General features: G+C 54.4%; 2 protein-coding genes across 3 annotated transcripts in view; both read left to right on the top strand.

Annotated features, from left to right (window-relative positions):
* Positions 1-3,844: 3,844 nt before the first annotated feature.
* On the top strand, positions 3,845-4,848 carry ASCL5 (achaete-scute family bHLH transcription factor 5). The gene has a single exon (XM_059146654.1). It carries the CDS (start codon positions 4,276-4,278, stop codon positions 4,846-4,848), a length of 573 nt encoding a protein of 190 aa, XP_059002637.1. The 5' UTR covers positions 3,845-4,275.
* A 1,607-nt stretch (positions 4,849-6,455) lies between these two features.
* CACNA1S (calcium voltage-gated channel subunit alpha1 S) overlaps positions 6,456-25,727 on the top strand; it is a 67,880-nt gene continuing 48,608 nt past the window's right edge. Inside the window, exons 1-4 of one of the 2 annotated variants that reach the window (XM_059146380.1) lie at positions 6,456-6,774; positions 8,404-8,509; positions 23,663-23,802; positions 25,435-25,577. In XM_059146380.1, the coding sequence (XP_059002363.1) occupies positions 6,623-6,774; positions 8,404-8,509; positions 23,663-23,802; positions 25,435-25,577 (541 nt within the window). In that variant the 5' untranslated portion in view covers positions 6,456-6,622. The remainder of the gene's footprint in view (positions 6,775-8,403; positions 8,510-23,662; positions 23,803-25,434; positions 25,578-25,727) is intronic. The other variant, XM_059146381.1, reaches the window with a different exon arrangement.

Genomic DNA, 25,727 nt, shown 5'->3' with positions numbered 1-25,727 from the left:
TTATTTTATGTATCTGTATAATGAAAGTTTAAGGGATATGAATTGATTCACAAACTCAGGAAGAGAATTCGTGCATGTTAACAGAAAACTGAGTGACTCTTCATTGAGGAGGGTCTTCTTTTCCCCCCAGATTTCCAAAAGATCTGGAAACACGGTTCCCAGGGGGAAGTTTGTTTAAACTTCCACACTCATGAGGTCCCAACCTGGAATTTCATTCGTCAACTACTGCCATTGCCTCTCATCGCCACACGGTGGCACTGTTAGCAAATGGTTCTGCCCAGTCCCCTGACCTGGGCGGGAGCTTGGGCAATTCTTGGTTGCTGATCAGATCCGGCCCAGGTTGCAGATCTTTGAGTGAGGACCATGCCACGATTCAGGGTGTCTGACCTCAAGCAAGGAGGCTCTTTCTCAGGTTCCCTGGGGTACAGATCTTGGTGCTTAACTCAGTCTGATGACATCCCAATTCTTGCGGTCCCACCAGCAGAGCTCCGTGGACACCCTCCTGAGACTATCCTCAAAAGGGCGTTCCCTTCCCAAGGTTGACCAAGGTGACCTGCAGAACCTCTCACCAGATCAGATGCTCAATCAAAGCACGATTATTCGAATCTGCAGGGGGACATCCCCTCCAACGAGAATCATAATTTAATAAGATGCTTGTGTTAGGCCAGAACAAGCCCCTCTGATCCTTGGTTCAGGTGTGAAGCTGCAGGGAGACATCCTGGGGGAAGGGGTGGGGAGAGAGGGTTCGAGGAGGATATGGCTCTTTAGGTTTGTTGCCTTTTTTTTTTTTTTTTTTTTTTTAATGACCCTCAGGTTCCTCATCTATAAAACCAGGTAATCTTAGCACCGACCTCACGAGAATGGCATGGAAGTAAAATGGGGGTGGTCCATGGAAAGCATGGAGCGCAGTGCCTCCCACACCATAAATAATAACTAACAGCTAGGATTATCTTTACTATTATTTCACTGCAGTGTTTTGTTCACTGCTCTATCCCACTGCCCAGAGCAACCCATCGTGTACACAAGGCCCCTAGTTAATAAGTGCTGAGTGAACGGTTCTCTTGCCTCTCGGTGATAACCTAGTGCACCGTGGCCCTAGGCTTCCGGTCTGGGGTGGGGGATTCGATGGCAGAAGAAGGAACTCTAGGTAGCTGCGGGTGTGTCTTCCCCTGGGCTCCCAGCCAGGTTATCAGCTCTTTCCTCCCAGTAAAGAGAGAAGTGACTCGAGAGTTTGAAGGCGGTTTGTCACTTGTCTGAATAGTTTGATGAAAAAAATGGAAACAGTAAGTCTGGAACATAAATAAGTATTGAATATTGAGTCAACACAAATAGATATTAAATTACTTTTGTAAAATTGTCACTAAGCTTCTGACGGTTATCAAATTAAATTTGAATAATGAAATCAAATTTGAATAGACAGGGGTCACCCGGGAGAGGACAGGCTAGATCCCATGTTTTACCAAAACAGAGCACTGCTAGCGAATAATCCTCGGCAGAGTTATGTACCCAACACTGGGCAAGGGGCAGCAGGCATTACCTGAGAATGAAGGGCCAAGCCCTGGCCTCTGGTGGCTTACAATCTGGCTGAAGATTCAGAAGACCCTGGAAGTCCATGGTGGGAGCTGCAGAGCTCAGGCAGTCAGCATGGGCGGGAACTCTCTCAAATGTTGGCAGGAGTGGGGAAAAGAAAACTATTTAAAGGGTCCCAGGGCTTGTCAGTAGAAGCCAAGGAGAGAGGTCAGCAGAGAGTGACGGGAGGAAAATGCTCCTGATGGAGCTGGGAGTCTGTTAGAAAGAGATTTTCTAGAATCTTCCCTCCAAAGCAGCAGGGAGCCCTGAAAGGCTGCTGAGCAGGGGCGGGTTATGTGAATTTGTCCCGATGTCTGGCACATTTGCTTCCGCTCTTGAGACCAGACGCAAGTCTCCATGACACTTAGACTCACTGTTGATTGTTCCCCATTTTCATTCAGCATGGAGGGCAGAGCTAGCTGGTGACAGAGTTGGGACCAGTTAAGGACAAAGATGAGAAAGTGCAGAAGGAGATGCCCCCCCCAAGAATCTGAGTCACCGACCTTCCCCTGCCAGGGAGAGAGCTCACCCCTTTCTGTCTCACAGAAAGGCCTTCCCCAGTGTCCAAGGCCTCCCGCTGCCCCATCGCGCCCCATGTGGGTGCAGCTTGCTCCGTCACTCCCTCTTCCATGAGGAGGACGATGGTAGAGTAGCGTGACAGGTGCTAAGATTGCATTTGGAGGACACTAGAGACACACACAAGTGGGGAGAACAGGGCCTGAGAGGATTTCTGGAGGAAACTAGACCCAGGCTGAATCTGCTCACCACATGTAATGAGGATTGGTGGCACTTAAATTCAGTGTGGGCCACTTAATTTCTGAGATAACAGCTTCCTAGAGCCTGGGAGAGGCTGTGTGTAACTGAACCCGACCCCGACAAGCCCAACTTTCTGCCCAGACTTCTGGCCCGCTCAACAAACTTTTGCATAGCAGCGTCCGCTCCAGGCCAGGAGTTGGGCCGGGCTCTGCACACACAGAGGTGAGAGAAAAGACACTTTCGTTAAGTGCCACAAAGGAGAAGCCCAGGCCGGGGTGAGAGGGCACAGCTGGGATCCACGGGCACTGGAGCAAGGAAGACTTTGGTGTTGCTGCTCTGCCAGGCAGAGGCCTGGGAAAGTCCCAGCAACACCCGAGTCTCTCAGAATCAGATTCATTTCCTTCAGGAAAGAGTTACCCACCTTGGGGGACTCATGGTGGCCACTGTGCTAGTTCAATAAGCAGTCTTTGATGGAAGACTTTGGATGGAAGGCCCTAGAAGGTATCTATCATAAGACCTAATGATCCCCACTCTCAAAGGAAACAACATCATCAGGCACTTTTTATTTGTTTGTTTTACTTTAAATTCCAGTAAGTTAACATACAGCGTAATTACTAGTTTCAGGTGTCGGATCTAGAAATCCAACACTTCCATATGATACAAAATGTTCATCACATGTGCTCTCCCTAATCCCCATCCCCCACCCCCTCCCCTCTGATCACCAGCAATTCATTCTCTATAGTTAAGAGTCTCTTTCTTGGTTTGCCTCTTTCTCTCTCTCTTTCTTCCCCCTTTGCTCATTCGTTTTGTTTCTTCAATTCTATGAGTGAAACCCTATGGTATTTGTCTTTCTTTGATTGGCTTATTTCTCTTGGCATTATACTCTCAGCTGCATCCTTGTTGTTGCAAATGGCAAGGTTTCCTCCCTTTTAATGGCTGAATAATACTCCATTGTAGATATATACCACCTCTTCTTTTTCCATTCACCTATCAAAGGACAGACGCATGGGCAGGTTCCATAATTTGGCTATGGTAGAGAATGTTGCTATAAACTTTGGTACATATATCCCTTTGGATTAGTATTTTTGTATTCTTAGGTAAATACCTAGTAGTATGATTGTTAAATCGTAGGGTCACTGGGCACTTTTTATAAGCCGGGCCCAGGAGGTGTTTTTTAGTATACTTTTTCTCATTTGATTCTCACATATTATTATTAATGTCCTGTGAGGGATGTTGAATTATCTCCCTTTGTGGAAACCAGGACACAGAGGGGTCCCCCAGCCATGAAAGGATGAACACAGGTTTGAACCCGGCTCTGTCCCTGTCCTTCTCAGCGGCCACAGGTGCCTCCCCTCAGGTGCCTACAATCCCCTTGGAGGGTTGGGGTGGGGTGACACAGAAGAGCCCCTATACAATTCCTAATTGATACGTTCACTCTCCCCTTTTTTAGAAACATTTCCCTGAGCCCAGCGGGCACACTCCTCACAACAGCCGGCGGTTTGTGGCCCAGCAGCAGGGGGGATCCCCAAGGCGGTAAGGAGCAAGAACGGGGTGCCCATGGCCCCAAGTATGAAGTCCCAGGGTTAGTGCCCGTGGGAGATGCCCATGCTGGGCTCAGGAGGAGGTGGGGTGCCGAGGCCTGCTGCCCTGTACATGGGCGCCGCGGAAGGCAGGGGTCCCGGGAGCCCTGCGGCACAACGGCTGGATCGGCTGGATCGGAGAGGGTGCCGCTGAGCCTCTGCCAGGAGCCACACCGGGCCACAGCGATGACTCCCGTCAGGGAGACCTCAGAGGCCATCCCAAAGGGCGAAGAGGAGTGCTGATCCATCCTGGTATCCCAGGGCTGCTGCTGGCGATGTGACTCGTCCCTGCGGTGGTCGGGACCGTGCACACCCCAAGCAGGGGCGATTCGGGGAGGGTCTCACTCTGGGTCCAGCTCCACGCGGCACCATGAACAATAACTTCTGCCGGGCCCTGGTGGACCGGCGGCCCCTGGCACCCCCCAGCTGCATGCAGCTGGGCGTCGTGCCTCCTCCGCGCCGGGCGTCCTTGCCCCCCGCCGAGCCCCTGGGCAACGTGCCCTTACTGCTGTACCCGGGCCCGGCCGAGCCACAGTACTATGACGCCTACGCGGGCGTGTTCCCCTACGTGCCCTTCCCCGGGGCCTTCGGGGTGTACGACTACCCCTTCGAGCCCGCCTTCATCCAGAAGCGCAACGAGCGCGAGCGGCAGCGGGTCAAGTGCGTCAACGAGGGCTACGCGCGCCTCCGCGGCCACCTCCCGGGCGCGCTGGCCGAGAAGCGGCTCAGCAAGGTGGAGACCCTGCGCGCCGCCATCCGCTACATCAAGTACCTGCAGGGGCTGCTGAGCGCGGCCCCCGACGGCGCGCCGCCCGCCGCCTCCCCGCCCGACTGCCCCCGCGACGGCGAGGCCCGGGCGCCCGCCTCCCTGGTGCCCGAGTCGTCCGAGTCCTCCTGCTTCTCCTCCTCGCCGTTCTTTGAGTCGGAGGAATCCAGCCACTGATCCGGACCGCGGCCGGGGGTGCGGGGGCGGGGAGCGGAGTCCGCCAGGGCCGTCCCACTCCCGAGAGCAGCCCGGGACTGCCAGGTCACGCATGGTGCAGCGCAGGTCCCCGGCATTTGCGGGGCCGCCGCGCTTGCGTGTCTGCTACTCCGTCCCTCCACCACAGTCACCACCGACCCCGTTCCTTCCAGCCTGGGGCAGAGGAGCAGGGAGGGGGATAGAGGTGCACTGTAGAGACCGGAGGAGCCCCGTCGGTGCAGTGAGGGCGCAGGGCCGGGGGAAGTTTCGGGCGCGCGCCGCGCGCGCACGAGGCCGCAGCAGGGCAACCCAGGAGGGCCGTCCCTGAGCCGGCCTCCAGCTCTGCTTGAGTCCCGCGCTGCGGAAAGTCGGAGCTCAGCTCCGGGCTGTGCACCACCCGCTGTGGTGGCCCTCTCCGAATCTGTCGCCACGGGTGCCCCCCACCCCCGTGTCTGGCCGGTCTTTGATTGGGATGAGCCATGCCCTTGCTGTCCACGAGATGGCCTCACATCCTAGCGTCCACTCGGGGAGCTTGTTTGCCACCGCCTCCCCCCGACCACCACCGGCCCCCCTCCCCAACCCTGAGACCGGGACAGAAGGCCAGACCGAAGCTTGCACTCGCTGGGCCAGATCAGGCTTGGGAAGAAGCCACGTGAATGCCTTGGTGGCGCCCCCTGGCTTCCTTGCTGGAGGGCGATTACCCACCCGCAACCCTACTCCGGATCCTCAGTGTAGCTTTTTCATCCCCTTTCCCCCCAGGTTGCTTGAGAACTGCGTTTTCCCCCCTCAGACCGTATCCCTCTGTGGGTAATGGGACCATATGGCACTATCTTTGTACCAAGAGGTCAAATAAAAGATTTGTCAGGTTTTGTGATTCCAGGTCGTTGTCTACCTCAGTTGTCACTGCCACCTGCGGCTCAGAGCACTTCCTGCTGGCGGTGTGGGGTGTTCTGTTAGCTCTGCGTTCAGTTAACGTTTCCACGGAGCTTAGTGTACAGCATGGACCGTTGTGGGGCAGGGGCCGGAGTCCCAGGCAGGAGACAGGAGCTTTGTGCAACTTAGGTGCTGGAGGGGTTGAGGGAGGAGAGTACATGCCTGGTGTGCACGTTCAAGGTTCTTCTGAGGGAGCCTTTCACCCCAGCGTGAAGAAGTTAGCTTTCCCTGACGGAGGTGCTCCTGGGTGGGGAAGTTTGGCCTGGGAGCTGGCCGCAGGCTCTGAGATGGATGGAGGTGTGGTGTAGTTGTGCTGAACCAGGCCACCCGGCACCTTTACTGGAGGGTGCCATAGGGCTAGGGACCAGGGGAAGCTCATCCTGGCATGAGGGAGCCCGTCCGCAGTTCAAGGCTCCATATGATAGATCACCCCCCTTCCTGAACTCTCTATGGCCCCAGCCTTGAAGCCTTCCATCCTGCCTCCCACCGCCCCCACCCCAGGCCCATGTGAAATTTCCTTCCTCCGCCCCCCTACCAACCTCCTCAGGGACATATTGGGATGTCCCTGGCTGGGCTGGGAAGGAATGACAGCTGCCTGGCCTCAGGAGCTCAGGCCAGGCAGCAGGGAGCCAGTGGAGGCTAATTTTACTTGCTGGGAGCAGGGAAAGTAATCCTCCCGCCCCCGCCCCTGGGCTGGCTCAGCAGGGCACGCGTGGCCCAGCAGGCTCAGCCGGTCCAGTCCCCAAGGTGGGGGCACTGGGGACGGAGGGAGAAGAGGGCAGCGGGGTGGGGGACAGGAGACAGCGAGACTGCCAGGAAAGCCATGGAGCCGTCCTCACCCCAGGATGAGGGTCTGAGGAAGAAACAGCCCAAGAAGCCAGTTCCGGAGATTCTGCCAAGGCCGCCCCGGGCCTTGTTCTGCTTGACCCTCCAGAACCCCCTGAGGAAGGCCTGCATCAACATCGTGGAATGGAAGTATCCTTTGGGACCTCCGGGCTGTCGGGGAGAGCCTCTGTCATGTGGGAGAGGGAGGCAGGGCATAGTCACAGAACCCAGACTTTGGGGGCCCAGGGGCCTGGGGACCTGGAGATGGGGTGCACTGCCCCAGAAGAGGATAAGGAGCCTCTGGAATGGAAAGCTTCAGCTGAGAGGGAGGGGAGCAGCAGGAGGATCTGGCGGGGCCGCTGCGGCCTGAGTGCTCGGCCCCAGGCCTGGTGACAACCATCTGCGGAAGGGACCCGGATGTCCCACGGGGGCAGTTCACACGTGTGCCCAAACCCTGTTACCGTGGGGCTCCACTGAGGGGTGTGAGGCAACAGTCTCATTCTGATATAGGATAGGAGAGAAAGAAGTAGGGCCTCTGCAAGAAAGTTCCCTCCACCCTTGATGAGAGGGTGTGAAGGCACAGAGACTGCAGAGCGAGGGGGGGTCTGGCTGAGGATGGAGTCAAGAGAGAAATGGCCTTGAACAAAGGACTGCTGCGGGGGGCTCGGGGAGCAGGCCGAGATGCCCGGCGGTAATAACTCAGACATACCATGCTGGGGACTGGGACTCGCCAACCCTTTCTCTGTTTGCATTAGCTCTGAGAGGAAGACCGATGAAAATATCTGGTTATTTGGGGAAGGAGATTGGGGGGAAGGGCTGGTCAAGTGCCTTCTCAGAGAGAGAGGTCAGGAATATTTGAAATATTTCTGTAGGTTCTGGAAGACTGGGCACCCACCAGCTGTTCCCTAGAAGATAGGAGACTAAGGGCTAAAGGGAAGGATAAGAAAAACTTGGGACCAGTTGGAAAGGCAGGGATCGGAGTTGCCCCCCCCCCACCTGGTGACATGCAGCACCCAGGGAATCGAGTTTCTCCCGGTGGGTTCTCTCTCCTACATCCTCTGTACCTCTGCGCCTTCTCCTCTGCAGCTTCCGCCCCTGCGGCCCATCTCTTTTCAAACCCTGGCAGGAAGAGAAGCCGGTGGTCGGTCCAGACCTTCTGTGCACCGTGCCTCCCATCCCCCAACCGGACCCCCCCTCCACCACCCGCTTTCCAGTGGCTCAGCCTATGGGATGGGTTGCCGGGCTCTCCCACAAAGGAATGGGCCCCAGGGGTGCCCTCTGGGAAATGACTGTGAAGGGGATGGGTGTGTCTGGGAGGGAGGCGTGAGTGGGTGTGGGATGCGTACCCCAGCATGTGAGCGTGGCTGGGGAGGGGGCGGGGTGGGCCGCTGACCCAGTTGGGCGGGGCGGGGTGGTGGTGGTGTTGATTCAGGTACCACCTCTGCAGGTTCCCCTTTCCCGTCCCGTCCTCTGGATATTCAGCCCCCAGCAGCCCTTGCCAGTTCTCTGAGTGAGCCCCCCATATTGTCTGGCCAGAATCTCAGAAAATCATGGCATCTCAGGATAGTGGACAGGTAGGGTTGGGGGATGGGCAGGAGCTTGCTGGCGCCTCAAGTTGCCCTCACGGCTAAGTGGAAGTTACCTGTTCCCGAGGAGAACCTGGCCATTTCTGTAACCTGCAGCAGAGCAGGGAAGGAGCAACAGGGGCCCGTACTGTAGGGCACCACTCCCCTTAACGCTACCGATCCCACACCCCACTCTCCTTAACCCTGACACCAGACCCTTTGAGACCATCATCTTGCTCACCATCTTTGCCAACTGTGTGGCGCTGGCTGTGTACCTGCCCATGCCAGAAGATGACAACAACACTCTGAACCTTGGCCTGGTAAGAGAGGTCCTCCTGCCCCCCCAACCCATGGGCCTGCAGCCCCAGGCTGAGGGAGGCCCCCTTGGTGGACTGCCTGCTGGGGGGGTGCTGGAGCTCCTGTCTCCTGAGGAGACAGACCCCACCCTTCCAGCCACCTGCACGGCTGAGCCACTCGACAGCTTTGCAGGGCAAACCTGCTAACTCTGGATTCTGGAATATTGGCCAGCACTGAGCAAGGACTCCCTGTGCCCAAGCACTGTGCTAAGCATCTGATTAGGGGAAGCTCAGAAAATCCACACAACAACCCCTTAAAGCGGTGCCATCTGACGGATGTGGAAACTGAGGCTTAGTAAGGTCAGCTACAGAGTGAGGGAGGCCGAGGGCTACTTTCCCTTTCCGGGACCTTATCCAGAAGGAGCTTGCCTCCTGGGAGAGTGGAATCTAGGGATTCCGAGAGAGCATGTGTTCTAGAGCGCTAGACTACATTCTCCTCGCCCCTTCACCGATAACATGGACACAGAAATGCCGGATCTGGAAGGGGTTTTCCAGGATCCCATTGTCCTATCTCCTCCCCACATCACTGGTGTTTACAGATGAGAAGACCGTGCCCTGTGGAGGTGAAGCGCTGACTAGACGTAACAGCTAGACAGTAGTAAACATGGTTACCATTTATGCTGTGCTTACTGGATGCCTCTGTGCTGAATATTTTACGTTATTGTCTTACTTAATTCTCTTAACTACCCCCTGTGAGGCAACACTGTTAAATCCACATAAAAGACAAGGAAATCTAGGCTCTGAGAGTTTGAGTAACTTGCCCAGGGTCACCCCACATGCAAATCCTGCCACAGGGTCTCAAACTCAGGCCTCTCTGACTTTAGGACTTGCTCTCATTATCACTGTGTTGCCCATGTGGTGACAGCGAGAGGACTTCTAGGGGAAGCCTTCATAAGAAACTGAGCTCTCAGGCATTTACAGTCTGCCCCCCCCCCCCCAGGAGACAGGACAATGGGCCCACCATCTTGACAGGCTTTGTCCTGCATTTGTACCACAGGGATGGGAGGGAGGAGGCCAATTAACATGCATCCGGGGCCTGAAAGAAAGATATTTATCTTTGCCTCTCTTTTCTGCCCGTTTCCATGGGAATCTATCTTGAGCTGGTAAGAAGCTGGGGTTTTAAGTGTGTGCTTGGCTATAAACAGAAAAAACTCTGAGCTCCTGAGTGTGGAAGGAGAGTGAGATGAACTGTAGGCAGGACCCGTACGACCAAGCCCGGGAGGGGGCTCTGAGCCTTCCACAAGACTGGCTTTTTATTCAGTGTCCCTGAATCCAGGAGGGCTCTAGGTTCCCCCCACTCTTCAGGATTTCATATTTTGGGGCCTTTGTTCCATTTCAACTCCTTAAGAAGTTGACTACTTTCAAAAAAAAATTGCTCTCTGGAGGGGGTTAAGTTACTGGGTCTGTTATCTTCCATCTTTTTTTTTTTTTTTAAAGATTTTATTTATTTTATTTGACAGACAGAGATTACAAGTAGGCAGAGAGGCAGGCGGAGAGAGAGAGGAGGAAGCAGGCTCCCTGCCGAGCAGAGAGCCCGATGCGGGACTCGATCCCAGGACCCTGAGATCATGACCTGAGCCGAAGGCAGCGGCTTAACCCACTGAGCCACCCAGGCGCCCTGTTATCTTCCATCTTGAAACAAAATGGCTGCCCTAAAAATTTCACCAGGTCCTGTGCACTTTCTTTTAACCTGTGGGCTGGAGTTACAAAGCCTTGGGCAAGGTCTAGAGCTCACAGACACAAGATGATGAGTTTCTGGAAGAGGAAAACCTTACCAGAAACCTTTCCAAAGCAGTGAATATCACTTCAAATGTCAAGGTGAGACAGACTATTAACAATCAATGAGGGATCCTAATCTGATCCCTTTGGGGTGAAGCCCAGAGAGGGTAGGTGATACTCAGGGTCACAGAGCCAGCTTCCAGCTGTGGACTCTTTTTATTTATTTATTTATTTTTATAGATTTTATTTATTTATTTGACAGACAGAGATCACAAGTAGGCAGAGAGGCAGGCAGAGAGAGAGGAGGAAACAGGCTTCCTGCTGAGCAGAGAGCCCGATGCAGGGCTCAATCCCAGGACCCTGGGATCATGACCTGAGTTGAAGGCAGAAGCTTTAACCCACTGAGCCAGCCCCTAGCTGTGGACTCTTAATTCCCACTTGTCAATTATATGTTCATCTCCACACAATCCAGCAGGAGGAAAATTAGAGGAATTAGACCAGAAGGAAGGGAAATCAGATATTTATCTCTCTCTTATTATATTGGATGATTTGTAGGTATCTGAGAGAGGTTAGGGACTTTCAGGTCATCCAAAACAACCGGTAGTTTTTAAGAAGGGAGGCCCAAGGACTAATCCTTCATTAACTTTCTCATTCATTTAATAAATTTTTATTTAGTGCCTATTACATCCCTGGCCCATGCTGGGGCCAGTAGACATAGTTCTAATCTTCCCAGGGCTTAATTAATTAAATCAATTAAACATAATATAATTAAACCAATTACACTTAAATTATAGATAAAATGAGATGGGAAGTGTATAAGATTTGGGACACTATGAATACTGGAGGAGGACCTAGTCCTTCCCAGAGGATGAGATGTTTATCCTGAGATGCTAAGGATGAGGAAGGGGCCAACTTCATGGGGATGTGACCTATGTAGTCGCTCTGGGGCCCACACTCAGAAGAGTCCCATGCTTGAGGTTTAATGATCTGTGGTTACAGTACAGGAAATTAAAACGATTTTATCTCTGAATCCTTATTTTGTGAGTGAAGACCAATGGGACAATGGTATATGGAGGTACATGGACCAGTGGCTTGGAGCCATGGCCCACTCCCAGCTCCCCTCCCCCTCCCCCCCGCCCCCGCCACCTCCTACCAGCTTCCCACCTCAACGGACAGACACTGCTCCGTCTCTCCCTGCTGGTGTCCTGGGCCAGGGTCAGGGTTGGGTACACGAGGGTCTTGGGTGTCTCAAGATAGGGTGTGGCAAGGGCTGTCCCCACTCTAGGTTGACAAGGTCACAGCCCATTCCGTGAATGACTGCCAGGTGGAGCCAACGGCTCGTCCCCCAAGCAGATACTCCGTGTTTCCTGGAGCAGAGGCCACCATACCCCTGTGCTGGCTGTCGCTTTGGGTGGAGGCAGCAAGGCTGTGGGAAGGGAGAGGCCTGCCTCTACTTCCCCACCTCCAGCCAAGAGACAGGCGGTCTGGCTGCTGGATGGTGAGTGGGTCATGGAGGAGGCTGGGGAGTGCCTGCGAGGGTCCGCACTCGCCCCCCCACAGCAGTAAATAGGCAATTAAAAGCCCCGTGACAGGTTGAAAAGGAAACCATGGAAGGAAGCTCTCCCCTGGTGTTAAAATGCTTTATATTTTAACACCAGGGGAGAGCTTGTGGATGCCTCCGCAGGGAGCCCCATGAGCGAGGTGCTGGAAGCAAGAGGTTGAGGGATGAGTTTGCAACCTGGAAAAAATCTCTCGGACCACCGCGTAGAGGGGTGGACTGGGGGAGGGGGGTGATGAGAAGGGGAAGCAGGGAGAGGAGGGGGGAGGCTATGAAATTGTCCAGGCAGGAAGTGGGGGAGACTGGAACTGAGGCCTGATGGGAGAGAGGATGACGTGGAGAGATAGTGAGGCGATGGCTCAGCGTGTCTGGGTGCCTGAGGGATGTGGGGAGGTGTGGGGCGGAGGGGAACAAGAGGCAAGGATGACGCTGGGGTTTCAGAGTAGGTGACAGAGCAGGTGGCGGTATCGCTTTACGAGATGGGCAGCACCCAGGGAGGAGCAGGCTGAGGTGGGAGGAGGGACAGTGATTTTTGGTTTCTGTCATGTTGACATGCAGGTGCCAGCGCTCGCCAGGCGATTGGCTTTGCAGGGCTGAGCATTGGATGGGTGAGAGGTAGGGGGCAGGGCTGGTCAGGAGGCGAGGAAGGCTTCCCACAGTGGTTTTGTGTGCGAACAGAGTCAGGAGGTGGCCGGCACCCTCCACTGTGGGAAAGACGCCCTGACACCCGTCTGTGGGTCAGGCTCCCCTGCACAGTCTGGGTGCCCCCCCACCCCCCGCCAGGAGCTTTCTCCTGCTGCCCATCTCCTTCCCACCCCACCTGTAAGCTCTTGCTGCAGGTGATGGACAGTGCTGAGGCTCCCCCTTGCACCCCAATTCTCCCTGTTCTGTGTCAGTGGGGGGAAAACGGGGTCTTTCCTGAACAGAAGAGACACTGAGGTTCAGGGAGGGCAGGGGAGTTCTGGGGAGACATGGTGGGTTGGGGATGCTAATGTCCTGGCCAGCTGTGTATCCTCACGGCAGAGTGGGAGAGGAGCTCTGAAATCAGCCAGGTTGGGGAAAAGTGGGTCCCGGAGCTACCGATGTATGCTTTTGAGTCCAGGACCATTGATATCTTAGCTGTGTGATCTTGGACATGTTGTTTGACTTCTCTGTGCCCTCAGTCCCCTCGCTGGTAAGATGGGGGTAACGTCAGATACTTGAGAGAAGTTACTGGATGAATCAAGACCAGGTGTGCTGTGGCTTCCCTTCTCTCAACATAAGGAATTTTATTATACAGAAATCACAGTGCCTCAGAGCAGGCTCCCTAGTCACAAGGCCTTAATCACAGAGATGCCTGGGTTGTTCTAGATTCAAAGGCTATGCCCAAAGGATTATATATTTAAAAAAAAAAATAATTCCTCTTTACCTCACCGGCTATCTGTCCCTGATTTCTCTTAGATTTTTCATTTTCACTCCTTGAAACCTCCAACCTCTCTGAATGGCTTCCCTGGCCATCCCAACCCCCTTCTCCAGCAAATTATTCTCCGCCCCTTCCTCACCACCAACAGCACCCAGTGTTTGCTGAGCACCCACGATTGTGCAGGACCTATTCTAATGCTGTACATGCATGACCTCATTTATTGCTCACAACACTCCACAAGGCAGGTAGTATTGTTTTTCTCATTTTTACAGAAGAGTAAACTGAGGCATTGGGAGGTTAAATCACTGCACATGCCCAGTGGGCTGTGTGGGCAGGCCTGTACCCTGTGTTGGGCATCTTGATGTGGTTTTCTTGATATGAGGAGAGGACGACCATCCCTGCTTCCCTGGCGAGCGGCGCAGGAAGGAGTCCCACGAGAGCAGGCCCCAGTCCCTTGCCATAACCCTGTTTTTTCCTGATTGGAAAACTGCTGCCTGCCCAGGCCAGAACGGATGCTCAGAGCACCCAGCCTCAGCCTCTCTCTGGACCGGACTCCATGTGCCCAAGAGAGAAGCCTGCCTTAAGCTTGGGAAGCCGGCGTCGAACACAGCCGTGTCCTGGAATTCTCCCAAGAAAGAGAAGGCTGCGGTTGTAGGTCACAAAAGGCACCATTTGTCGGAGAAGCAGGAGGAGGGAATAGACACAGAGTCACCATGGGGGCCAGCAAAAGGGCAGTGAGACGTCCAGGGGCAGTTGGAAGCCAAGACCGGAACTCAGGGCCCTAGCCCCCAATCTAGACCAAGACGCTCCCAAGCCAGCTCTGGTCCTGGAAGGCCCATTTGCTCCCTGAAGTCTGAAGGAATGCTGCTCCTAGGGGAGACCCCTGACTGAGTTAAAGGGGACTTTGGAAGCATCACCACCCCAGCCTTGAGCAGCCCGAGGACACTCATATGGAAAAGCAACAAGGATCAGAGTTACTAATTATTGGGCACAGACTGGGACTTGATCGCTTTTGCTGCATTATCTCACTTCATCCTCAAAATAGCCCCGTGTCTGAGTATGCTTTTCAAACAGTGCAAACATGACTCTGATTAAAATAAAGAAGGAACGCAGCTCAAAGAGTAATTCAACCTAGAAGAGAACGAACAGGAGGGTAAAGCTGATTCTAAGAGAATTAGAGGAACAGAAGTGTATGATATTGGAGAAAGAAATGATGGAATAAGATTCCCAGGTTAGACACCGGGCTACCTGATGTCCCACGGGGCAAAGAAACAGTCACCCACTGGCGTTATGTTTTCTAGCAGGCAGAAATCATTTGCATCTCTACAGGACAGAAGTGTGAGAGTTGGACAGGTACCTTCCCCCAGCTCAGGGGTTTGCAAGGGGAGGGGAGGGAAAGGAAATCTGGCAATGCTGGGAAACTGGTGGGGACCATTCCCACACTCCTGGGATCTAGCAGGTAGAGGCGGGGCGTGCTGCTAACATCCCACGATGCCTAGGAGGACGTCCTTCCACCAGAAAATTCTCCGGCTTACAATGTGAATAAGGCCGGGGCTGACAGGCTTTGTCCTAGATGAAATAGTCCTTGGCCAGGCCTGTTACAAAATGCTCCAACGTGACCTTATAAGGACATGATGACCTCCCTTTGTCTAACTTCTAAGTTCTGGATGATTTTCGGCATACCGGTTAGGTGGGCCTTGGTGGTCCCCGGGGCAGGGCCAGGCGAGCGGGATTCAGCCTTTCAGCTTGTCCCTGGCCCCCACCTCCCCAGCTTCCCCAGGCCTGGCCCTCGGAGAGCAGTGGGCCCACGCCTGCCAGCCCGCCCATGTCAGCAGACTCGGCCATGCCCCAGTACATTCCTGGGGTTCAGGTTCCTGTGCAGTCCTCTGCGTAAGGCTGCAGCCTAAGCCTCTGGCATCCAGCGCACTTGTCTTTTTATAGAGTCTGGAATGTGCCTGCGGACTCCTGCGGCCCACAGCCCACTCCACCTCACCATCTGGAGAGCCTCCGGCCTCGGATGGACCCCAGCTCTGGCCTTTTCTTTGGAGATCCGGGCGGGACCTGCCGGACCCAGGTGATGGAGTCTGGGTCACCGTACAGGGTCTGGCAAAGTGAAATGAAAGCTGCCTACCGGCCCCACCTTGAAGCTTGCCCTCTTTCACTGCAGGGACTCAGCTTCCCTTCTGGGGGCTTAGCGTTCCCCACCCCCACTCTGTGCCTCTTGCACAGGGCACAGCTGCAGACCGGGGTGGGGGGGGGGAATGAACAACGGAAACCTGGAAGAACCCCTGGGCGCCCTGTCCAAGTTGTGCAGACTTTGGGGGAGTCAGAGGGGAGAGGAACAAAGGGCTTGCACATCAGACAACCTGCCTCCAACCTGGATTTCTGGCAGCTTCTTGAACGCTCTGAGCCTCAGTCACCTCACAGGGGACCACGATAGCGACCCTTGCAGAACTCTTACATCAATCAGGGCAATGGCGTCACATCCCCCCTGGCTCACAGGGGTTGTGCGGTTTTCATTCTTTTCCTTCTCTGTCGGACCAGCACTCCAAGAACACAGCCACGGGGCCATGGCAGACATGGGCAAGACCTGACAAAGCCCTCCAGGCATCCCAGGCTTGCTGTTTTTCTCTCCCTTCCTGGCATGGCCTGTTGACTGAGACCACCGACCCTGGAAGGAAACTGTCTAGGTTCACGTTATTGTTCTATTGCATAATAGCTGTGTGTTCCCAGAGAAATCACTTAACCCCTCTGTGCTTCAGTTTCCTCTTCTGTAAGATGAGGGTAGGAGTACCTCCCTTACACGGTTCCGTGAGGATTAAATGCATGTATGTGGCTCGAGTAAAGCCTGGTATGTAAGTGGGTGCTGAATATATCTTAGCTAGCACTATGATTACCTAAGACGTACTGGTCTCCCATGCCCTCCCAGCCTGGGCACCCCAGTCTCCCCTCACCCCACCTTTCACCACCACCGCAAGTAGGCAGATGCCTCCTGCTACTCTCCGCTCCACGGTCTTGCTTGGGTAGAAAGCCCTAGCATGTCTGACCTACCAAGACCTGGGAGAGTATAGTTCTGTATGGGAAGGGCAGGGGAAGCAGGATGGCAGGAGAGGCCCACTCAGATCACATCTATTTAGGTAAAAGTCCATCAGGCTAAATATAGCTACATTCCTCACGCCTGAACGGGTCATTTTCCAAACCTGGAGGCTGAGGTGGTCATGGAGATAGACGCCAGGACCCTGGTCACCCCGTGAATGGTGTGGTCACCGGACACCAGGCTGATTTAGTAGAAAATTCTTTGTCTCGGTCACGGCAGGTGGGACAAACCCTCTTGGCCTCAGGCACCCTGGTTCCCTCTCTAAGCCCCACTCTCCTTAGCTGGGAAGTAGGAAAAACAGTGTAGCAGGGCTGAACATTTGTCTAGAATTGAGGTGCTCAGGAAATATCATTTTTCCTAGAAATTAGCATTCTCTGGATTCTGAGCTGGATCCCTCTGGATGGGGAGAACCTGAACATCGGTTATTCTCGCCACTCTCCGTTAGCCTGCCTGCCCTGGGCTTGGGCCGGGCCCTGCGTCTCAGGCAGGGTTAAGGGTCACAGGTGCTCTGTCCATCCCACATGAGGCCTTATTGTACCAGCCCCCTGGCCCCCTCAGGCCGCCCTCCACTGTCTCCATGCAAAGCTGAAGGGGCAGGGATCCTTGGCAAGAAGGGACCCTGCTTTCTTGGGGGCGCCCCGAGGCCTCCTCCCAGACCCTGCTACATCTTTCGGGCTTGATGAGGAAGAAGACCCCCAACCCGATCTACCCCAGAGGCTTCTTAACCCTGGGGTCATCTCTGTTTTGCTTGTGAGATAGACTCTTCTCTTCAACCTGTTCTTACATGGTGGGTTCAGACTTCAGAAAATGAAGGCCTGAGGCCCTGGCACAACCTCTCCTAGGGCAGGAGACTCAGCCTTGCTGTCTGCTTATGGGAGCAAGACAGGGGATGAATCAGGGGGAAAACAATCATTTATGTTAGCAAAGTATCTTATAATAGCAGCACCCAGCCAGCCTGCTTCGAACACTTGCTGTGAGGCCCACGAGCATGAAGGGCTGTGGGGAGATACCCATACGGAGCCCCCCACCAGCCAGCCTGAGCCCTCTCCATGTACCCTGGGTTCCCCCTCCCTCAGCCAAACTCACTTTGGCTCCTTGAAGCGAATGTGCCTTCAAAAGTTAACAACAAATATGAAAGAATGCCCTTCCACCAGGAGGATTTGTGTGCTAACAGATCACAAGGGGTTGACCCTAAGGAAGGAGACCCAGGCCCAGGTGGTGGGGAGGGCATGGTGACGGCAAACCCCCTTCTCAGGGAGCCCGTTGGCTGAGCCATGCCGGCTCCTTTCTTAGCCCTGCTCTTGGCTCTTATGGTTCTTCCTGAGCCCTAAAGGGGGCTGCTGGGGGCCTGGGAGACGGGAGTCCAGTCCAGTCTTCCTGCAGGCTGCAGTGTGGGGGTGGGGATGAGGAGGATGTGGTAACAGCTGCCTCTCTGGTCCCAGACAGGGAGCAGCCAACTCCCGCCATCTTCCCTCAAGGCCAGTACAGGCCGGGGAGAGGGGGGAGCAGACGGCAGGACTGACTGACCCTTATGGCTGGAAGGCAGCCGGAAAATAGAGACAGAAGGAGGGTGAGGGGAGTGCAGTCTGAGCCTTGCCTTTTTCAGCCCAGGACTTCGGGAGTGTCCAGCTTTAATGCCCCCAGGAGCTGGGGCAAGGCCTGTGGGTCAGCGCCTTACACCAGGCCTACCTCTGGCCAAGAGGTGCCCCTGGAAGCCCCGGTTAGAGGTCTGTTTGTGGAGAGACAAGAACTCCCTGAAGGGGACACGTGGCAGCGAAGGCCCTTGAAGGAAGCCGGCTTCGCCCAAAGCCGGACTTCTCCCAAAGCTTCTCCCAAAGCACGATCCTCCCAGGAGGTCAGGAGGGCCAGGGAATCAATCAGAGCTGTCATTCCCTTTCAGAGCCTGCAGTGTAGTGTCCCTTCTTAGGAGTAGAGACCCCGAGGCTACACCTGTGTTGATTCTGCACCCAGTTCTAGGGCGTATGGGGGGATTTCCCCACACCACCAAGAAACACTCTCACGCCAGCTGGGTGTCCGACAATTGGAACGAATTATGACATTGCCTATCTAGACGGAACACCAGATCTCACAGATTCAGGGCTCAGCCCTACCAGACTGACAGCACCCCCAACTTCAGAAGCCAATAGCAAGTTCTGAAGCAAGGTTGTTATCTCTGCTTCTGACTGACAGGCTAAGGATAGGAGGTTCCTATGACCCTCCCCTTAGGTTTGATTCCTTTGCTAGAGTGGCTCACAGAACTCAGCAAATCATTTTACCGGCTCCGTCACTGGCTCACTATAAAAGGATGTAACTCAGGAAAAGCCAGATGGAAGAGATGCATACCTTGACCTCGGGGTATGGGGGAAAAGGGCACGAAGCTTCCATGCTTTCTGAGTGTTCCACACTCCCTGCAGCTCCACTGTTCACTGACTCAGAAACTCTCTGAACCCTGTACTTTTGGCTTTTCATGGAGGCTTTATTACATAGGCACGGTGGGTTAAATCATTGCCCATTGGTGATGGAGTCAACCTTCAGCCCCTTTCCTCTCCCTGGAGGATAAGGGGATGGGACTATAAATTCTAACCTTCTAATTCCATGGTTGGTTCCTCTGAAAGCCATTATCTCATTAAAATAACAAAAGACACCTTTGTCACTCTCATCACTTAGGAAATTCCAGGTGTTTTAGAAGCTCTGTGCCATTAGCAGGGTGAAGCCCATAATCTGTATTTCACAGTATAAATGCAGTATCAGCACCTCCCTTTAAATTATTTTGCAGGAGAGATGATGATTTTCTACTGTATTTTAGTATTCATTCAACAAACATTTCTTGAGCACTTGCTCTGTGCCAGGCTGCACAATATGCTCTAAATAGAGATTCTCAGATGATTTGTGGAGAAAGACCAGTCTGTTGCTTCCAATTTACCGTCCACTGTGGATGGGTCGGGGGTCCTGCCCACTTCATGGGACGCGCATCCCGTGAGACTCGCCAAGCCCAGACTGAGCCTGTAGTCCGCCCACGTGCTGAGAACTTGTGGCGAGTCGCTGTCACGATTTCCAAATGCTTATTTTCCGTGGCTGCCCTTCCCTCAGAGCGGTAACAATGGTTTGTGGACAGCCCCGCTCTCCAGGCTGGACCCGGAGAAGCAGCGCGCTAAGGACACTGGCTCACTTCCTCTGATCACAAAGATTGGTGTCGGTGGGGAACTATTCTAGATGTGGGTGACAGAGCGCTGGACAAAGCCAAGGCCTTGTTCTCCTGGACCTTATATTCAGGCCAAGGGAAAGAGTTGAAAGAAAGAAAGAATTGTGTGGTACACTACGTGGTGATCACTGCTAAAGATGAAAACAAAGGAGGGTAAGGAGATGGAGAGGGGCGAGGGGACAGGGAGTGACAGGTGCACCTCGGTGATAAGGTGGCATTCGAATTGGGATCCAAAAGAAAGCAGACAGTGAGCCAAGAGGTTATCTGGGAAGAACGTTCCAGACAGAGGGAACAGCAGGGGCAAAAAGCCCTGAGCTCAGCACATTTTCAGCTAGGCCTGCGGTGGGCGGAAGACTCTTGTGGGGGCAGGGAATCAGAAACACCATTGGGGGCGGGGGTCAGGCCACAAAATCTCCCCCAACCACCTCCACCAGAGAGTCTGAGCAGCCTTCAGTGCAGGGAGACCCTTGACCACCCCCCCAAATACCACTCCTGAGGGGGAAAGCATGAAGCTTATCCATGAAGCAGAAAAACCGTGGGGAATCCACAGCTGAGAACACACACGGTCTCAAGAAGGCTGCAGTTTGGTGAAAGGCACAGTATTAGAGGAGAAGGTGAGGACACCCAGGACTTCCACTCCCTGTGCAGGGCCAGAAGGACCTTCTTAGGTGACAGGTCTTACTTGGGTGACAGGCCACAGGTACGTTCTGAGCAGAAGGGCCACTGTGAGCTAAGCTGGGGAGAGCTGGGGGACCCAAACATCATTCCATGTGACTGGTGGGGAGCCAGCAGGCCACGGGGAAGTCAGGGGTGGCAGCAGGAGTTGGGTCATAGTGGGCCTTAAGGTGCCATGGGAAGGCATTTGGATTTTTCTGGTAAGCCGTCTGGAGCCATTGGAGAAAGCAGGCCAGCGGATGGTTGGATTCCTATATACGGGGACAACTGTGGCAGTGAGGGCAGCAGGGGTGCATTCGGGAGCATCAGGGAATTAAGAAGTCTGAACTTGATGGGCAGGGTCTAGGGGAAAGTGATGGGAAGAGCCCAGAAGGACCCTGGGCTCCTGGCTTGGGCAGCTGGGTGCCACTGACCGAGACAGGGACAAAGGAGGAAGTTCAGCTTTAAGCATGTTGGATTCAGGGCAGGACTGAGCCGAGACCCGGTGAGCCACCCACAGATGCGACCTCGGACCACAGCCCTGTGGAAACCGAGAGAACAGGGCGTGAGCAGAAAACAGAATTGCACGAGGGCACCCAGGTCTGTCTCTCTCATCAGAATGGCTCGATTTACTGACATTTGGAACGTGTGAGGCCTTTTGCTGGCACTCCCTTACGGGAGGCCGTTTACTCCTCACGATGACTCTTCTGGGTAGTGGGCGGGTCTCAGTTTTACAAGCGAGGAAGCCGAGATGCAAGAGGTTAGGAGGTTGTCCAAAAGAGCAGAGCAGATGAGACACTGCGCGCTGATCCCCCGCGGCCTCCTGCCTGCTGATGGCGGCCTCTTAAGCGGGTGCTGAAGGGAACTGGGGTGGTTTAGGGAAGGCTGGTAACTTTGATCTTAGGGAGAGAGAGCCGGGTCTTGCCTGCCGCCAACAGCCCTGCATTTAATAAACATCTGTGGCATGAATGTGCCTTATTCCTTGTGAAAGACGGAGCCCCAGTTGGCGGGGCTGCGGGGCAACCCAATGTGACATGGACAGCACTATCCCCAAACTCAAGAAGGGACATATCCCGCCTCCATCTCCTTCTGGCCGAGCGCCCATGTTGTGTGCACACACAGGGCTCCTATGGCAGCGCATTAGAGCTCCAGGAGCCCCCGTTCCAGTGCTCGCAGGGGTGCTGCAGGGAGAGGTAACAGCCTGTGGAAGCCGAGTGACCCCATGTGAGGCTGGGGGCCCTCGGCCAGCACCCTTGGCTGGTGGTGCCTAGACAGGCAGTGGCAGGTGCGGGCGGCTCTCCCGTGGACGTGGCTGGCCGCCCCGCCTGGGAGCGCTATGACTATTTTGGGCCCTGTTTTCCCTCCCCCCATCCCCACTTCAACCATCTTGCCCCTGGGGCTGCAGCCACTTAAATAACGTAAATGCTGACTTGACTTCACCCTCCTCCTTACTCTTGTCCCTCACGGTGTGCCTGACTCCCAGGAAGCCCGCTCAGCACAGGAAAGAGGAAAGAGCCAGCCCATCCCCAGGAGACCCTTCGTGGTTGCCCCCTACTCCACCTCGGCAGGGAGTGGCCCAGACGGCCCTTTACCGCTCTTCGTGGAGCAAGGCGTCCCGTGATTCCCCAGCTCATGTCAAGTTGGGCACAATTCCTATAAACAGGCCTGTTAGGGGCGCCGGGGTGGCTTCAGCCCAGGTCATGATCTTGGGTCTTGGGATCACGCCCCATGGCAGGCTCCTTCCTCAGTGGGAGTCTGCTTGAGGGTTCTCTCCCTCTCCCTCTGTCCCTCTCCCCGCTCATGCTCTCTCTCTTTCTCAAATAAATAAGTCTTCAAACAAACAAATGAACATGAACAAACCTGTTAGTAGAATGGCATTCCAGAAAAAGACTAGAAGAGAAAGGAAGCTCTGGGATTATAAACTGGTGGGGCGAATTAGGGGTGAAGTTAAGGAAATTAAGCTCAGTCCGTACGCGTCTCAGTTTTCCTCTCTGTGTAGAAGGGGTAATTGTGCTCTCAGGAAAATTCTCTGACTGACAAGTTGGAAGGTTTCTAGGACCGTATCCATATCAATGGGCCATTTGGCGACTTGTTCCCTTGCTTCCCACACTTGCCACTCGGAAGTAAAAATAAATTATCTTCCAGATTATTAATAGGGTGATCTGTCTCCTGACCTGGCTCCATCCAGAATGAAGAAACCATGAATTCAGAGTAGTATGAGTTGTGCCTCCATAGTGTGCTGATGGAGAGGCCCTGTTGGGGGCGCTTATGTGGGGTGTTAGTGACTAAGGGTAAGAGTGGGCTTAGGGTGAGGCAGAGCCCCCTTGGTGGTCAGGTCCAGAGGACCAGCCAGTCTCTCTCTACGTACCTCCTGGGGTTGTGCAGTGCTGCCGGTCCTGCCAGCAGCAGGCGGGGCGGACGACCCCTCAGAAAACTGGGCTTGTTTGGGGAGACCTGGAGGGGTAGGGCGTCGGACTCTTGGAAGTCCCCAAGCCAGGGTTTGGATGGCTGCAAGGAGAGTAGATTCAGCCCAGAGTCTTGGCAGAGGGGACTCTGCCTTGTCGTTTAGAAATAACTCTCTTGGGCTCAGAGAAGGGGGAAGGGTGACTGGGCCCAGGAGAGGGTAACTGGGAGGATCAGAGGATTGGGCTCCAGGGTCAGAACCTGGAGGGGTCTGCAAGGCCTTCTGCAGGGCAGGGCTGAGCTGAAGCCATTGGCGCTTACCTCGAGGGTCTCCTCCATTCCCAATGTGGCCTGATTCCCTTCACCCTGAGCACCGTGCCCTTTACGTGGTCGCCTGCAGGCAGCTGGTGTGGGGCAGGAGGACACGCAGGGGAGGGCACAGAGTAATTAGTTAAAGGTCAGACCCTGGTAACATCAGCCAGAGAGGGCCATCCAGGGTTCTAACAAACACTCCCCTTCTCTGCCACCACGCCCACCGTCAGTCCTCAGGATGGTGCCAGAAGAAAGGTGTCCAAACCGGAAACGACCAGGACCCTTCCCTTTGAGGGCTGCCCACACCATTCATTGCTCCATCTGAGTCTAGGCCCAGGAAGAGGCATAATGAAGGAAATGAACAAAAATCCACACACTTTATGGAGTTTGTGTTCAAGGGGGGGTGAGATAGGAAATGAACAAGATAAAAATATATGTGGTATTTTTAGCTAGGACTAAGTGCTAAGAAGACAAATGAAAACAGACCAGAGGAACAGAAAATGTCAGAGATCCCTCAAGTTGTACTTGTCGGTCTAGGCAAGGCCTGGGTGAGGGATGAATTTTGAGTAAAGACCTGAGCTGGTGATGTGGGGGTGTGTGGTCATGATGTGAGGGATCAGGGTAGAGGAATTCCAGGCAGACACAACAGCCAGTGCAAATGTCCTGAGGCAGGCGCATCGAAAGAACATTGCCTGAAGGGGAAGTCAGGACGGCTCAAGGGTGCACTCAGGATGCACAGAAGAGTGGTGTGACTGTGTTTGCTTCCACAGGAGAAGCTGGAGTATTTCTTCCTCATTGTTTTCTCGATCGAAGCCGCCATGAAGATCATTGCCTACGGCTTCCTATTCCATCAGGATGCCTACCTGCGCAGTGGCTGGAACGTGCTAGACTTCATCATTGTCTTCCTGGGGTGAGGCCCCAGTGTGGGGGGTGGGGGGGTTGGAGGTCAGAGGGAATCTCTGAGATCACTATGCCCACCACCAGCAGCAGCCTCCCAGAGCAAGATGGAACCCCAGCACTGTGCCAGGGGCAGCCTCTGGAAGGGCCAGCTCCCGCACGGATGCAGCCAGTGCTGGGGGAGAGTGAAACATTCCCAGCTCACACACCCCTTCCCCAGCGAGACACTCTGCGTTCCTTTGTTCTCACATCACACGCAGTTGGAAATGATGGACATGGTTTCAGCGGCCAGCAATTTCTGGACGTTTATAAATTTCTCAACCTTTGTCATCTACTCATGTCTTCCATGGTCCTATACTAAGCATCTGCTATCTGGGTTTGCAAAGATGGACATTTAGGAATCCATATTTGTCGGCTAGGGTTTCCGTAACAAAGTCCCAACAACAGGGGTCCAGGAGGCCTCTAACAACAGCATTTGTCTCCGCCCGCCCCCACCCCGGGCCCTGGAGCCCAGAGGTCCAGCGCATGCTCCCCACTGGGGCTTCTTTGCGCCTCCAAATCCCCTCTTCTTCCAATGACACCAGTTGACTGGCTTGGCATCGACCCTCACAGCCTCACTTCAGTCTTTAAAAAGCCCTTGTCTCCAAATACAGCCACATTCTGAGGGACTGAGGGTCAGGGCTTCGACATATGAATGTGAGGGGCCCACGGTTCAGTCCATAACATGATAATCCCCATTATAACAGGAGTATTTACCAAGCACTTACTATGTATTTCACATGTAACATCTCATTGAGGATCTTCAACTATGTCAGTTTTCCCATTTAAGGAGGCTAAGGCTCAGAGAGGTCAAGCAACCAGCCCTCGGTCACAGAGCCAGCCAGCGGCAGTGCCAGGACTCAAACCAGGCGATCTTGGTTCCAGAGTTGGCTATTCAAGCACGACGCTGCCCTTTGGCACCCTGGGGGAAAACAGATGTCTGTGAATCAGCCTCCGCTCTTAATGAGCTGCCTTGGTGGGAGGCCAAGACCGATGTATACAGAATAATGGAGTGTCAGAAGACACTACCACACAGTGCTTCATTGTACTGACACAGGAGAGTGTCCCAGGGGTTCGGTCGTCAAAGGAAGGATTCATAAAGAAGGGTTGGAGATGGCCTTCAAACAACAATGGGACTTGGAGTAAATTGAGAGGAGGAGCAGATGAGCAGGGAAGAAAATAAAAGGGCATTGTCGGAAAGCACAGCACGAGCAACCCTCACGGAGAGACCTAGCTTCCGGCTTTCTGCTCTGGGTCCCCACTGAGGGCACCGCTGCTGGTGACCTTCAGCCCACCATGGGGTACACTCCGCTCCCCAGCCGGGGACCGTGAGTCCCCGTGGCACGTGGACCTCAACTCCCTTCGGCACCCAGACATCTCAGCAGGATCTAGTACTCTTTTCCCTGAGTCTGAACTTGGCCTCAGAATCTTTTCTAATGACATTTTCCAGACAGGCACCACCAAATCTGAGTTAGTGGTCGATGAGAGTTGTCACTCCCCGCTAGGCTTTTCCACAGTGTCCCCTGAGCACAGATGGGACACGGGGTCCCAGACCCCCAGAACAGGGGCTTATCTGACCCCCTTCTCTCCCTCTTCTCCACTCTAGGGTTTTCACCGTGATTCTGGAACAGGTTAACGTCATCCAAAGCAACACAGCCCCGATGAGCAGCAAAGGGGCTGGTCTGGACGTCAAGGCCCTGAGAGCCTTCCGCGTGCTCAGACCCCTCCGGCTGGTGTCCGGGGTGCCAAGTGGGTGCCAGTGCCCCTCAGATGCCCTTCCTCCTTTCCCAGCCCATTCCCTTGCCCAGCCCTGGGACCCCCTCCCACCTTGCTGTCCCCGAGGCTTCCCAGGATATAGAGAGAGGGAGGGCCAGGAGCCCAAGAGAGGAGATGACTCTC

The sequence above is a fragment of the Mustela lutreola genome, chromosome 14 (assembly GCF_030435805.1).
Source record: "Mustela lutreola isolate mMusLut2 chromosome 14, mMusLut2.pri, whole genome shotgun sequence".
In the NCBI taxonomy this organism is placed as follows: Eukaryota; Metazoa; Chordata; class Mammalia; order Carnivora; family Mustelidae; genus Mustela; species Mustela lutreola.
Note: the sequence above shows the minus strand (reverse complement) of the source record. Positions and strands in the feature narration are given on the sequence as shown.

Bases quoted from the DNA above. Each gene is read 5' to 3' on its own strand.
- ASCL5 (XM_059146654.1), top strand. From the start codon at position 4,276: ATGAACAATAACTTCTGCCGGGCCCTGGTGGACCGGCGGCCCCTGGCA.